The sequence below is a fragment of the Typopeltis vanoorti genome, chromosome 17, assembly GCF_054136105.1.
Source record: "Typopeltis vanoorti isolate ZY-2024b chromosome 17, IOZ_Tvanoo_1.0, whole genome shotgun sequence".
Taxonomy (NCBI): Eukaryota; Metazoa; Arthropoda; class Arachnida; order Uropygi; family Thelyphonidae; genus Typopeltis; species Typopeltis vanoorti.
The window spans coordinates 93,526,653-93,542,518 of record NC_143565.1 but is presented as its reverse complement, the minus strand read 5'-3'; the positions used below and the strand labels follow the sequence as shown (position 1 = coordinate 93,542,518).

The following is a 15,866-nucleotide window of genomic DNA, read 5'->3' as shown; positions in this document are numbered from 1 at the left end:
TAATCCTTAAATTAAAAGAGTCTGGGTTCCCTCTATACTGACACAAATTCCTTCACTTATATATATATATATATATATATATATATACAACTATCCTCAGACTCTGACAACATATACTAAATAACCAACCTCCTTTCACACATGCTAATTACATATATATATATACAAGTCAATTCAGTAACTCTGACATAGATTTCTTGAGGCAATGCTCCTTCTTATATTTTAGACTTAATCCTCCCCCAAAATTTTAGTTAACATTCAATTAGATTTTAACAGTATAACATTATTATTCTTTAGACACAAACAGTTCGTGGCCTCGATCTCCTACTTGGCTCAAGCCTAAAATGCCTTTTCCTTAGATATAGACAAAATGTCCAAACTGCAGACAGTTCTTGTAACACTTCACGGAAATGGGCTGTGTTCTTAACGATCAGTTCTCCTTACTGCACGGTTACTCCGATATTAATATGAAAAGATTTCTGCTTACCGTTCTTGCTTTATCTGGATATTCGGATCTCTTTACTGTGCTTTCTTTAATGGCGGCTTCACCATTCTTTTGTTCCACACGAAACGAAACACTTTTACACTGATTTATACACTGATGTTAACTCATCAGTGGCCCTCTCTTCTTAGGAATCTGGACGCACTATAGCTGCAGCTTTGATCCACGTAGCACACATAGCAAGGGGAGATTCTTGCTACGCATGGCGGCAAGCTTTTCACAGCTATACAGCCTTCCGCACAGGAAACCAGGTACTGACGAAACGAGAAGAAAAAAAAGAGCGATTCAAATCCCCACCGAAACCTATATACTCCAAAACAGCACCCTCACTTGGTGGTGTCGTCATACGTACGGCGGCTGCCGATTGGATACCGTGGCCACGAACTATCTTCGACATGACCTAAAACTATTATTAACTTGTACACATCTTTTTAGAATTTATACATGATTTTCTACCTTAATAGGTTTAACAAACCTTCTCTATTTAGTTTATGGGATACTTTAACATTACTTAGAATTTACTAATCTGGATATACACATGTTCTTGGGTCATTAATGAGCACATTTTCTGTTTGGAGGCATAAGTATGTCCTTATCCACTCCTTCTGAGCTAACCCTATGTTGGGTCGGAAAAGGGAGATGATTCATCACATTTTCTCGACACAACAGTTTCCTTTGTCCAGTGCATTTTGTCACTTTATTATACATTAGTAGATTGTTCAAATACAATCTTCCTTTAGCAAACCTATGCCATCAGAGAGAATGTTGCTGCTGCTATCAACGTTTTTTTTTTAGCACAATTCCAGACAAAGTCTTAGTTCTATTACCTCCCTAATGAATGGGAGCAGTTTGTTCTCTTTCCACTCCTTTGGAACTTGACCCAATGTAAGACTCATATTAAAAAAGGTATATCAGCACTGTTGTTATCTCCCTGGAACATTCCCTCATAATACATGGTGATATATCAAGCCCAAAAGCCTTATTTATATCAAGTTTAATCAATTCCTAACTTACCTCCTGCTCACTCACCATCAGTGCTTCCCCTCCCTTTTCAATGAATTCAAGTTCTGCATAATGTCACATTCACAAGGATGAAGAAATACAGTAAACCTCAATTTAACTAACTAATAGAGGCTAAGGGGGTGTCCGTTAAATTGCGAATTTTTTTAAAATAAAAATATCTGTAACATTATACTGCAATTTTATCAATATTAGCACTGTAAAACTTATCTAAAACAAAAAAATTGTTTTACACACACTTTTAGATAAGTTAATGTGAAGTTAATGTTCGATGTTGAGGCGCTTGGTTTAGGTAATCCTGCTTTGAAAAAACTATCAAATTTTTTTTGAAACTTTTGAATTCTGCTGTTTTTTTATAATTAACTCCCTAAAATTACAAAAATGTGATAATAAAACTGCGGCAGAAAGTCAAGGCACACGACAAAAGAATCAATTACAGTGCGATTGGTGTGATCACGTCCTGATCATTCGCTGAACATGATTTATGAGTGGTGACTCATTTATGTCGGCTAAATTACTACAGTGTTTTTCCAGCATATGATAGCCTATTCGCTAAAATTTGTTAAAAATAACCTGTTAATTTAATTATCAGCAAATCTTGGTTAAAAGCATTTTAAAATTAACAGGGTGTTAATTTTCAAATGTGATATATGGACCAGAAATTTTGTCTGTTAAATCGAGGGTTTACTGTACCTTTATGAATTGCTCATTTAATATTTTAACTGTATCCTTTACATTGGTTATCTTTCCATCATTTTCACCAACTAGTATCATCCTTCCATAATCATTCTTTCTTCTCTTAGCTATGTATCAAAATGAGCTAACTGTAGCTCATACTGCACTTTTGTTACCCTTACCAAGTAGGTCACTTTTTGCTTCCTCTTTGTACTCCTCGTGCAACTGATTATTGCCAGTTATCTTGCACCATAATGTCTTCTTTCAGACTGTATATCTCACCTCTTTATTCATCCATTTCACGCCTACTTTATTTAACCTGATAACCTTTGGAATACATTCAGACTTACCTCTGCAGATAGCCCTGACGTAGGACCCAAGCAGCATTGATTGATCTCCTTTCCATCCAATTCCTCATGATATAATATAGCTGTGAGCACCTCCCGAGCTTTTCATAATCACCAGTCTTAAAGTTTAATAATGTTCCTTTCTCACAGAAATCCTCATATGGCTGACCACTACCCAAGTGATTACTTAATGGTTTCTTTCACCAAATGGAGAAAAATTTGATACCTTATTTATAATAACATTCTCTGATGAGGTGATCAAATCTAATATCCTTGAACCTCGTTTGCCCTCTGTTACATATTGCCAAAGATAATTGTCTCAAAAATTCCATAAATTCATTCTGTTCACCTTCTAATGTTGTATCTTCATCTCATCTCATTTCATCTTCCTTTTCCCCTCTTTTATCTTGCTGTGTCGAGGGTTAGTTAATCATCTGACCTCAAACCGTTCACAGGATAAGGTGGTCAGCCCTACTACCTGGTGTATCATATGTCCATAATGTTGAGTTCTCAAGGCCAGTTTGCCTGCTTTGTGGGATGAAAAACCCCAGGATAAACTGAGAATACCAACTGAGATAATTATATTCGGCCACAGTTCTATGATTGTCCTTTTTCACACACTTCAGATCCTCACAATTAAATTCACAGATTAGAAAATATAAAGTTTGTCTTACCGATTTGCTGCACTAAATCTCTAGGCTACTTCAGATTTATTTCATCACAACAATATCTAGGCTTTCCCTCCATGATTTCGAATGGACATCCACATTCTTGTTTTTCTCCATTAAGTCTGCTGGGCTTTATCTCCGACTGGTAGTATCCTTTGTCTTACAATTATACTTTCCACTAACTAGAGGAACCACATGGAAGCTTCTCTCCTACCAGTCGGACGATCCATCTCACAGGTGGACAGCAGCAGGAAAACGTCTCCGAGAAAAGGGCCCTCAATAAAGCGATGCATTCGCTTTTAAACTACCTCTCTTTCCCGCTGTCGTCGAACGCGCATGCGTCCTACTCTCCTTGCGTCTCTCCCAGTACATAGCGCCACTCGCAGCAACCAAACTAAACTCTCGTAACTTTCCATTCAATGTAGGGGGGAAAGCACAGTTCTTCACAACAGACTTACTGAAGTTGGCCGTACACGTTTGGTATAGTATTTGATTTCTCTTTTCTAACAAATTGATTGGTTGCTCACATACAAAATTTCCGACTAAGTAACTGATATATAATTTGTACACTGACATTTCACAATACTAAATTAAGATTATACAATACTATATTACAAAATTATACATAAACGTTCGCTTCTGGTAGATTATTAATTTCTTATTTTGAATGATAAAATTGTTATGTCTTCTGACATAACACCAGGCAACCATATGCCTGGGGAAGGAGTATCCTAGAAGAAGCACACAGCCACTAGGCTAATCACACGGGCTTGTATCTTCATTCAATCTATAATTATCAATTTATAATTATAATTAAAGTTACTCAACGCCCACAGATGCGAGACCCTTCAACACTTCTGCACATGTCAAAAGAAGGAGAATCCATTCTGATATTAGGGTAATCAATCCGTCTTGTGGGGTGAGTTGTTTATTATTACAAGTCGGAAAATTAACTTTTCTTTAGTTAATTTTCCAAGTGATTTCACGTGTTGGTGACCAATTCGTACATCCTTTATTTCTTTTTCACCTTCAGCATGAATTGACTCTTCTTGGCAGATTGCCAGACTAGGGTCTGGGATGGGTGGTCTGACAGTAACGATCAGACAGTAAATGTAACGATCACTCTTTTCTTATTTGTCAGGCTAATTTGCCTGTACGTTTCCTTCTCACTACCCTCCACACATACTGTTTCAAAACTACCACTATTTTTCCTTTGACAGATAGAATTTCCCTGCTGTCATCAACAATAATTTGTATGAGGTATGAGGCTAGCACCATACCTCTCCTCCCTTCTTGTAATTCCTGTTTTTGTGGAAAACATACCCTTCGATTTCTATTCTTGTCAGGATATTATCCTCATTCAACCATATTTTACTTCTTCCATCAATTTTCTGGTGAATTAACACAGCATGAAAATTTCATTTCCCTTATGTTCATTTTTTGGGTCTGTAGCCACTTCCTACCTATAGAATTCTGTCAGGATTGGTACATACAGACCATGCTCTAATGTAGAGCATGGTCTGCATTTGCCAATCCTGACACAATACAGATGATCTGAAATAGAGTTCATATGATATTCAAAGTGAGTATTAACAGATCTACCAGTCTGTCCAAATTTGGCTAAGTTTCAGGCACAAAGAACTTTATACACTCCAGGATGTGCAAAGGGATGAGGCTGATCCTCCAGAAAACAGAAAGTGACATGAAAATTATATTTATGAAGAATTCTATCTTTTCAGATATACTGCAGCTATAGGGAATGGGAATAGTTGTGATATTTATAAGATGTGAGAGGGATAGGGAAGCATGCAGTATTTTCTCTAATTACAGGAGTTATAGCCATTGGTTAAATAAAGTATCATGAAGATAACTGAGCTCTATGATATGGACTGTTATTAAAACAAATATCTGTAGTTCTGTGTGTGTGTGTGTGTGTGTGTGTGTGTGTGTGTGTGTGCATGTAAGCTTTGAAGTTATCATATTGTTGGGATGGACGGATCAGAAAAAGATAACAAACCATATGGTAGTCATGCGTCTAATAAATACATAAATTTATTTGTTTCTTTTTATATAGTGAAATGTATTTTTGAATGATATTGGCTGATTAAATGTGCTAGGAAGGTATTTAATGTGTTGTATCTAATCTAGGCCATGAGACTAAATAGCAAACACATCATCTTCATAGTGCAATCATACTTCTGCCTGGTTGACAGAGTGGTTAACATATCCACTCTCCAACCAACAGACTGTGGATTCAAATCCTGCCATGAGCATGGATGTTTGTGATTGTCTTTAGATGGGAGATGAATTTCATTGCCCAGTGTACTTATTGGAGTCCTGTAGTGACTTGAAAAAGCTCAATGTTTGGTCTTGAGAGCAGAGTTTCTTGACTATGAGTAGCTTTCAGAAGTGAACTGTACACTCAAATACACAAACATTATTGAAGAAAACATTGATTCAGCCAGAGAAGCATGTCGTGAGGTTGTCTACAAGGATAGAAAAATCATAACAATGGTGGACTATTCAAGGAAAAGAAGAAAGCATATCGAACATTCCTGGCAAGTAAGTCAGCCTGTGATCTTAGATAGTATAGAGAAAAATGTAAGAAAGCAAAGTGCTATGTAAAACTAGCTAAACAAAAGACATGGGAAGACTGGGAAAATAATTTGATGTGCAATGCAGGTGTGAGACCAGGGTGTACATTAGCTCCACTGTTATTCATCATCTATATAGATCACATTATGAAGGAAAGTTGTATTAAACTTATATCAAAATTGGAGATATTAATCTGAGTCTTTACTTTATCCAGATGATGTTATACTTCTAAATAAATTCAATACAAGTCTGCGGGATTCCTTGATTAAATTGAATAACTGCTGTGATAAATTTGGTATGGAAATCAGCAATAAAAAGACAAAGACAATGAAAATAGGTAAAAACATTGAAAACAACAACTGCATCCTGAGTGGAGAACCTATAAAACAAGTAAAAGATTTTACCTATTTAGGAACAATTTTTAGTGAAGATGGAAAATTGAGAATAGAAAAGCTGATATAGTAGGAAGCCAATTGAATAAATTTATATGAAATAGGAGAGAAATTAGTCAAAACACTAAACTAGTTGCATTCAAGACAGTGTTTCAGTTTATGGATCTGAGAGCTAGGTTAGAATTAAAACACTTGATCAAAGGCTGAAGACACATATGAAAGTTCTGAGAAAGGTCAGGGGCTTGAACAGATAGTATTAATGTCAATGTCAAGATGGCGGGATCTTGAGGAAAACCAAGGTCTAGGTGGATTGATTCAGTCAGAAATGCCTTAGAAGAACGAAATGCTAGATAACAATATTGGAGTGCTCACAAGTAATTTGGAGGAAAATTGTTGATAGGAGATTAATAATAATGTAAACTTAATAGTCTAGTGCTGTCACCTAGCCTGAGCACTCCCTTGAGGGTACATATCAGGAAATTGATGATGATAAGAAAATCCTATTTTTTTTATACAATTTATCCTTTTTTTTTTTTTTTTGCTATTACATCACTATAGCAAACCTGGGTTCAGTAAATTATTTAAATCAAAGTGTTCATTCTCCAGTTTTCAATTTGTATTATCAAAAATTTTTAACACCCAGCATTTTTCAGCTTTGGATAAAGCTGAAAAATGCTGGGTGTTAAACCGAGGGCTACAGTTTCATTCGTATTTTCCCAATCCTTAGTATAACCAATTGATATACAAGTGGACATTAAAAATATTCTATACATAAAACACAATGTCATTATTGTTTATTGTCAGTTATGTCTGATGAAAGATGATTTCAAAGTATTTTTCCATATTTGTAGTGTCATTCAGGTATTGCTCAGTAATTTAAGAGGCCAGAGTGAAAATCTCTTAAACCTTTTTTTTTTTTTTTTTTTTAATGTTGGGCCCATATACAGAGGTTGGCTAGTCGATCTATAGTACATTAGTATACCGTATATGGGTGGTGGGTTGGGAAAGGAGAAACTTGTTTACATTTGATTTAAAAGCCTGTATGTTGTAATACGTCAGGGGAAAGACTGTTCCACAGTACTGCAGTGGCAGGGATGAAGGAGGAGGAAAAGAAACTTGTTCTGTGGGTTTCAAGATGTACTGTGAAAGGAGAATGTTGGGCGGCAGCTGTGCATGTTCCAATGGGCTTAGTACAGAGTGGGGGAATTATTGATGCTGTTTCAGATGAACATTTCCCATGGAAATATTTATAGAATATACAAATTGCAGAGACCAAGCGTCTATGTGAAAGTGAGGGGAGCAATTTGGTGAGAGATGGGTCATTTATCAGTCTAATTGCTCTCCTCTGTATTGAGTCAAGCATTTTGAGGGAGCTTTTAGGAGCCTCACTCCAAATGTGAGAGCAGTATTCGATAGCTGGATGGATTTGTGATTTGTATAATGTTAACAGCTGTTTAGAGGCGAAGTAGCGTCTTGAGCGAAAGAGAAAACCTAGTTTTTTGGAAGCTGAGGATGCAATGGTTGTGATGTGTTTATGCCAGGAGAGGCTTGATGTCAGGGTAATTCCAAGAAGAGAAATCTCATCTTGTCTGGAAATTTGAGTGTTATCGAAAACAATGCTGAGGGAAAACGGTTCTTTTTTTATTTTGTGAGAAATAAGACAGAACTGGGATTTACTAGTGTTGAAGTTGACAAGGTTATCTGAGCCCCATTGGAGGATGGCTTGAAGGTCAGAATTAAGGGCAATGGTAGTTGATGTTCTGTGGGTTGAAGTGAGTTGTGTAGAGTAGGGTTTGTCAAATGAAAGAGAGGAGTGTAATGTGCTGTCATCTGCAAAACTGTGTATTGGGGTAGAGGTCAACTGAAGTAAGTCATTGATATATAGAAGGAAGAAGGTCAGCGAGAGAACTGAACCTTGTGGGATCCCAGCATTAGTTGGATGGTGAGAGGATAGGGAGCCATCTACCACCACACATAGTGTGCGTCCAGACAGGTAGCTGGCAATCCATCTGCAGAAGTCCTGAGACAGTCCAAATGGTGGGAATTTGCTTAGTAAGCCTTTGTGCCAGACTCGGTCAAAGGCTTTAGAGCAGTGTTTCCCAACGTGGGGTGTACGCTCCACAGGGAGACAATTTGAATACTTTAGGGGACAATTAGAAAATTATGTTGCATTCATCACCAATATACTCAAAAAACTCACCATTGTCAGCGATAAATTATCGATATTGCAACCCTGACTTTCCAAGAAAAAAAGCTTACATCACTAGTCAACATGAATACAGTATCAAGAACTCTCTGAAAAGCAAAATGATGAGTCTATTAGAACTTTATTCAACATAAAAAGAACAGTGGCATGGCTTTCTGACGAGACAGAAATGAAATACCGAAGTTCAACTAGTTTTGCAAAGAAAATACTGTTGCCCTTCCTGTCGTCATATTTAGTTGAATGTGGTTTTAGTGCTGTAAATGACTTGCTACTGAAAAAAAAGAAAATCATCTAGATATCACAAACCATGGGGATTGAGATTGAAAATGACTAAATTAGCCTCAAATAAAAACTCTTTACATCAGACATTAAGCTCAAGAATCGCATTAACTTGGATTTTATTTTCCCAAGTTCAGTTCGATTTATGTTTTATAATATACAAAGTGTAAAGTCTTCAATGAATATAAAATTTATATTCATTGAAGAAAGTCAAATTAAAAACAGTTTTAACTATGTTCCTATTTTATTTAAAGTACATATTTGTATTATACTTTTTCAGAACTTGGCTGACTATTATGCTAGAGGGGGGGCATCAAAATCTTTGAGGCATTGAGGTGGGGCATGATTCAAAAAACATTGGGAAACACTGCTTTAGCGATATCAAGTGCAACTACTTGGGATTTGCTGAATTTCTCCATGACATTTGTCCAGCAATAGGTGATGTATGAGAGTAGATCCCCTGTTGATCTGCTTCGACGGAATCCATACTGGTGGTCGCTTAATAGCCGGGTACCTTCAAAGTAGATTAGGAGTTGAGAGTTGATGGTTTTCTCCATCACTTTAGATAGAACTGACGGGAGTGAGATAGGGCAGTAGTTAGATGGCAGTGATTTGTCCAACCATGGGAATGAAGTATAGTAGTCTCGGAGACTGTCCCATTTGGCACTGTTATAATGCCAAACTACTCTTGTGTGGGAGTGACTTGTGTAAGCATTGTTACATGGTGGGGACGAGATGAGCACTAGGTTGTGGTCAGAATTACCCAGGGGCTCACTACATTCACTGCATATTTGGAGGAGTTGTTTGTAAGGAGGAGATCTAGGGTATTCTGGTCAGTTTTTGAACAATTTGTGTAAGGTCGTTAGCGATGGCAAATGTTTCAGCATCTCTGCCAGCAGGATCTCTATAACTAGAAGAGGATAGCCAATTGGTGTCATGGATGTTAAAATCACCCAGGAGGATGATTTTGCTGTTAGGAGAGTGGGACTGGAGAAAATCAACTTTTAAGGAGAGGAAATGAAAGAGCTCATAGTGATTGGTAGTATTAGGCGAGCAATAGTGACAGCAGATGGATTTGACTGTGTGGGGAGAGATATCTTCAGCCAAAGCAGGTCAAAGTTGGGCATTTCTTGATTAGGTGCTCTCTGGTAGGGTATGTCAGAGTGGATATATGCACAGATGCCACCCTTGGGTTGAAAGGAGTTAAATAGTGTATAGTTAGGAAGGTTGAGATGAGTAGTGCTGGGGAGGGGGTGAGACTCGAGTTTCTGTTAAAAAGAGTAGGTGAGGTTTGGTGGACTGCAGATGGTAGTGGATGCTATTAAGGTTGGAATTGAGGTCACAGATGTTGGTGAAGTGTATATGCAAGGTTCTGTGAGGCATGGATTTGACTGCAAGGGTCTTGCACATTTCCTATGCAGTGCCTGCATACTGGTGTCCTTGGTGGCTACTAGTAGCGTCACTTGGTTTTTGCACTAGTTTGGTTTGTTTGTAGTCTATCATCCAGTTGTTGTCTCCATTTTGGCGTTTTTTTTTCTAGTTGTGTTTGGAGTTGGCATCTTTGTTCTCTCTGGACAAAGGTTAAATTAGGTCGAGCACGTATGCGCGACTGGGGGCAAGTGTCCTTTAGCTTGTTGTTTATCGCTGTTATAAATTTGGATGTGTTTGTTGGTGTGTCACAGGTCACTTTCACGAGATGGGGAAAGTTCGTTCTGTCCTTTCTTTTGTTTATGGGTCTGAAACAATGGCATTTGACGATATTTCTGGGATCGAAATTGCATTCTCCTGCTAGATTGCTGGCGTCTTCTTTTAAGGATTTTCCGTTTTCCATCGGAAAGTTCAGGTTAACGGCATCAAGTTCTATTTTCTGCCTCAAGCGACTCATGTACTGTTGATGCGATTAGTTCGTGAAGTTCATTAGCAGGCACAGATGCACTTGCAATCGGACGCTGGTCTTCGAGTATTTCGAGCTTAGTTTCCAACTTTCCGATTTTGGAAGGAGAAAGTATCGATCATAACAAAACATGTTTTACATGTTTTACAAAACTTGTTTTACAAGTTTTGCACATTGTACAGAAGTAGGACTGGTTAAGATTGGTAAAAAGCTTGTGCGCCGATTCATTTATTTGCACGCAGGAAGTATGTAGCCCGTTGAAACAGAAATCGCACAAGATACCTTTTTTTCCTTTCTTTAACTTCAGTTTCACAGTTGCGGCACTTCATAATATCATTCGGTTTGTTGGCGATTGGCGACCCTACGCTTATGGGACTCGAGGTAGTCTTCCGTTGTTGGCCTTTGTTGCCACCATCTTTACTTCATACGGTAGGCATAGTGCTTTCACGTGGCTGTTTTTTAATTGTACAAAATTGCTGATTTAATGGACTATGCTGAAGTAATTGGCTCCTTAGTACCCTCTGTTAGTTTTCCGTTGGCTGCTTATTTTGCACAAAAAACACTTGCAATTACGATAAAATGTGGGAGCACAAGTTTAACGTAACTTATTCACAGGTGCCACCTATCGATTCCTCACCATCAAAACTTTTGGCACCAAATTGTAAACATTCATTTATCATTACCTAAGAAATATGACTTTTTATCTGTTTTCTTTATCAAACTACTTTTAACTATGCTAACCCAAAACTTTTGTTCAATTCTTCAAATTAATATATATTTATATGCATATTTTCTTTTTTTTTTTTTAACATTTTATTCTTTGAATCATAGAGGCTGGTTCGTCATATAAAACAGTGTCAAGTAGATCTTGAAAGCAGTAAACCTCTTAGCACAATTGGAAAAGATTCTGTTTATGAACTCCACTTTATTCTTGAGCTTCTCTTATATGCCTGCAGGTGAGTTTATGATTTTAAGATTTGTTTGTGTTTCTCTTGATATGATAAGATATCATCATCATCATCAAATTCTTGACATATCAAGGGGGTGTACAGGATTTGATAGTACTACATAAAAAACTCACATCATTACTAACTTCCATCTACAATTTTCCTCCAAATCAATCTGTTATTCTATCAAGAACTCAACATTATCAGATCTTATATTTCTGTCTTCTAAGGCATTTTTTACTGTATCAATCCACCTATATCTTGGTCTTCCTCTGGGTCATTTTTCATGCTTAGTTCCAAGCTATCATCTCTTAAACTTTTCATAATTACTAATAATTCCATCCTGTAATTCTGCACATCCTTTTCTCACAGAAATCTTTATTTGTTCTCCCCCAATCAAGATGATCACCTCGTGGCAACTGTAGGAGATTTAGCACCATTCACAATTTCATCCTTATAGATTCTATACATATGTGTTCCATAGAAAATGCATTTTATAGAATTTGGTAAGTTCCTTGATTCGTGACATATTTTTCATCCATTCTGATTATTGATGGAAGTCCTCATGTTTGGCATCATCAATAGACATCACTATTTTAAAGTTAGAAAATCAATTTTATACATATAGACCATGTATTGCTCTGTATAATGTTCCATTTACCCCATACAATTGAAGTGTTTTAAAAAAGCTTTTCTCTGTGCACCTTATCATATGCCTTTTCCAGACTATCAAAACTTGAGTACAGATTCTTGTCATATTCCCACGATTTCTCAACCATTTGTCTTAAAGTGAAAATCTGATCTTGACAACTTCTATTTGGCCTGAACCCAGCTTGTTCTTCTCTAAGTTTCTCTTCGACAATCTTTCTCAACCTCTTTACAAGTATGCTTGCATAAATCCTACCTGGAACACTTAGTAGAGAAATTCCTTTGTAATTCTCACATTCAGCTTTATTCCCTTTATTACACATGAGTACTATGAGAGCTCTACTCCAATCATTGTGAATTCAACCTTCTGTCCCAAGCCTTCTGAATTATGCAGTGTAGCCACTGCAAAACTTTTATACTGCCATACTTAAACATTTCTGGTCAAATATCATCTACTCCAGCTGCCATTCCACATTTCAAGTTTTTGAAGACTTTTTCTACCTCGAGTATTGATATGTGTTCTTCTTTACATTCCTCTTGGAAATTTTCTAGTATGGTTCTCTCACTGCTTGGTTCATTTAATGGTCTTTGCAAGTAATTACTGCAGACATATAGGATAGCCTTATCTTCAGTTTCCATGTCAGCTTTATCATCTTTGATTCATATCTAATCTTTCCTCCATATCTAAGCTTATTCAATAGCCTCCAGAGCATTTTGCCACCTTCGTGATATTTATTTTCTATATTCTTACTGATGTCTTCCAATGACTTTTGTTTAGCTACTTTCACACATAGCATAGCTCACTTAAGTTTTTCTCTGTATTCTTTTAGGGAATCTGCTGACTTATGTGCCAGGAACGTTTGGTATTCTTCTTTTCCAGGACTGCTTCTTTAACTTATTGTGTCCATCATGGTGTTCTGATTTTTCTCTACTTGCAGACAGCTTCACTACATACATTCCTATCTGAATCACTCAATGCCATGTTCAGAGTTTGCTAATGAGATTCAAAGGTGTGGTTCTTGTTTTCAAACTACTGTAAATTTTTTTCAATAATGTTTGCAGAGTTGAGTATAATTTGCCTGTAAAAAGCTACAAAACTTTAATTCTTTTTAAAACTTTCTTACATACTGTTCTTTTCAACGTAATATCCATTTTTATCCGGCTTAGTACTAAGTAATGATCACTTCCATTTCAATTCCCCTGTACACTCTTGTATCCTGAACCAGCCTTATGGTATCACTATCAACAATGACATAGTTAATGAAGCTTTTCCTATTTCTTATCTTCTTCTTTCCATGTGAACTTGTGCACATCTTTATGTTGAGACATGGTAACATAATGCAGTATGTTGAAACATGGAGCAGAAGTGCAGTAAATACTTACCATTATTATTAGCTTTGCCCTTTTCTCCAAATTTTCCCAAAATGTTCCTATATGCCTGGTGAGATTCATTTCCTACTCTGCTGTTCAGATCTCCAACAAGGACCACTTTTTCCATTTTCTTTATGTCAGCTGCTTGTTCTGTTGACTCAAAAAATTCCCCCACTTCTTCCTCTGAATAACCTTCTCTGGGACCATAGGCACAAATAAGTTTCATTGTCCATGTCCCAATTTGAAGTTTGCCAACATAACTCTACTTGAAATCAAGAAGTTTATCTTCATGTTTGGTGTTGAATGCTATTGCTACTCCTTCCCTTCCTTGATCATTATTGCCTGAAAATAGCATCCTATACTTATTATTTAGTAATATCTCACCTGTTTCTATCTTTTTTGTCTCTTGCATATGTAACCTTTTCTGAATGTTTCATTCAAAAATGGTTACATGCTAAACTATAAAGCAGGAAATTATGACCAACTGAGGCATATACTGAGTTCAGTGGAATGATATTGGTTGCTGGATTGAAAGAATATTGACAGTGCATGAGGAAGCATTTAAAAAATACTTAAATGATGCAATATCAGAATGTGTCTCGATAATTTGAAGAATAAATAGGGTAGGAGTCAAATGGATGTGTAATCATATTAAGCAAGAGATCCATAAGAAACAAATGATGTGGAAGAAATACCTACCGTGTGCATAAGAATGAAGTCCATTATGAAAATTAAAAGCAGCAGACTAGAATAGTCACATCTGTTGTACAGAAAGTTCAGTCTGAGTATGAAAAGAAACTGGCTCTGCAAGCTAAAGGCAACCCACAAGAATTCTGTCGATATGCTGCAAGTATATGTTGCAAGGCAACCTACAAGAATTCTATCGATATGCTGAAAGTAAAAGGAAGAATAAATAAAAAAGAATAACTCTTCTGAATGCAGATGGTTTGAGGGACAGATGCAGAAGAGGTTGTTCAACTAATGAGTGCCCATTTTGCTAAAAGCCATCAACATGGTGTATGGCTTTTAGCAAAATGGGCACTCTGAGTTCACTGCTACCTCTTTACTGGATGAAGAAACTCAAACTCAGGTGTATGAAAAGGATGTATTAGAGCTGTTGCACAAATTGAATAAGAATTCAGCAATAGGAACTGATGGGATATCAGCATGGGTGCTAAAAGAGTGTTCAGCTGAACTGGCTATTCCTTTGACCAGGCTATATAATTTCAGTCTCACAACAGGGAAGATTCCACATGAATGAAAAGAATGCATGGTAATCCCATTGCACAAGAGTGGAGTAAAGACAGACTTATCTAACTATCGACCAATTAGTATCTCAGGAGTGGTGGTGAAGATTTTGGAAAAATTGGTTAGGGCTTGCATTCAGAAATGGGTTGACAGTGAATCTCTACTTTGCAATGAACAGCATGGTCTTACTAAAGGAAGGTCATGTTTTAGCAACTTGCACACATTCTATGACAATGTTACCATTGAACTAGACAAGAGGAATGGATACACCAAGATACTTTTGGATTTTGCTATGGGTTTGGATTATAGAATATTAGTGTAGGTAAGAGGATGGCTGACTGACAAATATCAAAAAGTAGTATATATGGGGGATGTGAGTCTACAAGATTTAAGGTAACCACAAGGATCAATCCTTGGTCCACTGCTATTCACTCTGAACATTAATAATATTGGGAAGGAGTTGACAGCCAGCATATAGCTATTTGCTGATGATACAAAGATAGATAGGGTAATCAAGAATGCTGCTGATATGCAGTACTTGCAGAATGATTTGAATAGGTTGGAGTTGTAGGCATGGGAAAATGGATGTCAGCAAATGCAAAATCATGCACTCTGGCATGATTAGATATCCAGTCACGTACTATATTGGTGGGATTATGCTAGAAAAAACTGATCAGGCTTGGGATCTTGGAGTGTTAGTGGATAGCAAGTTGAAATTCAGAGGTCATGTAGCAAAGATTGCAAATACAACTCAAAAGATAATTGCAATGCTGAAACGAACTTTCACATGCAAAGATAAGGATGTCATTTCGTCTCTTTACAATGCCTTGATAACATCTCACTCGGACATGATTGAGACTTACAAACTTCTGAAAGGGTCATACAAAATTTTAGTCGATGGAATTTTTCATTTTATGGAGGGTGAGAAAAGGACAAAAGCGCATCCTTGGAAACCGAGAATGAATGCTACTAAGAAAGGGGTGAGGCCGAGATTTTTCTCTCATAAGGTAGTGCATGATTAGGATTGCAATTGGATGTTGTGTATACAAGCAGTGTGAATGAATTCAAGAATAA

At 36.9% G+C, this 15,866-nt stretch overlaps 1 protein-coding gene across 3 annotated transcripts in view; it reads left to right on the top strand.

Moving 5' to 3' along the window:
• The window catches only part of LOC150097647 (uncharacterized), a 219,192-nt gene that overhangs the window by 184,812 nt on the left and 18,514 nt on the right, over window positions 1–15,866 (top strand). For all 3 annotated transcript variants that reach the window (XM_090407258.1, XM_090407257.1, XM_090407259.1), the window contains one exon: window positions 11,410–11,534. In XM_090407258.1, coding sequence (XP_090263384.1) covers window positions 11,410–11,534 — 125 coding nt within the window. The remainder of the gene's footprint in view (window positions 1–11,409; window positions 11,535–15,866) is intronic.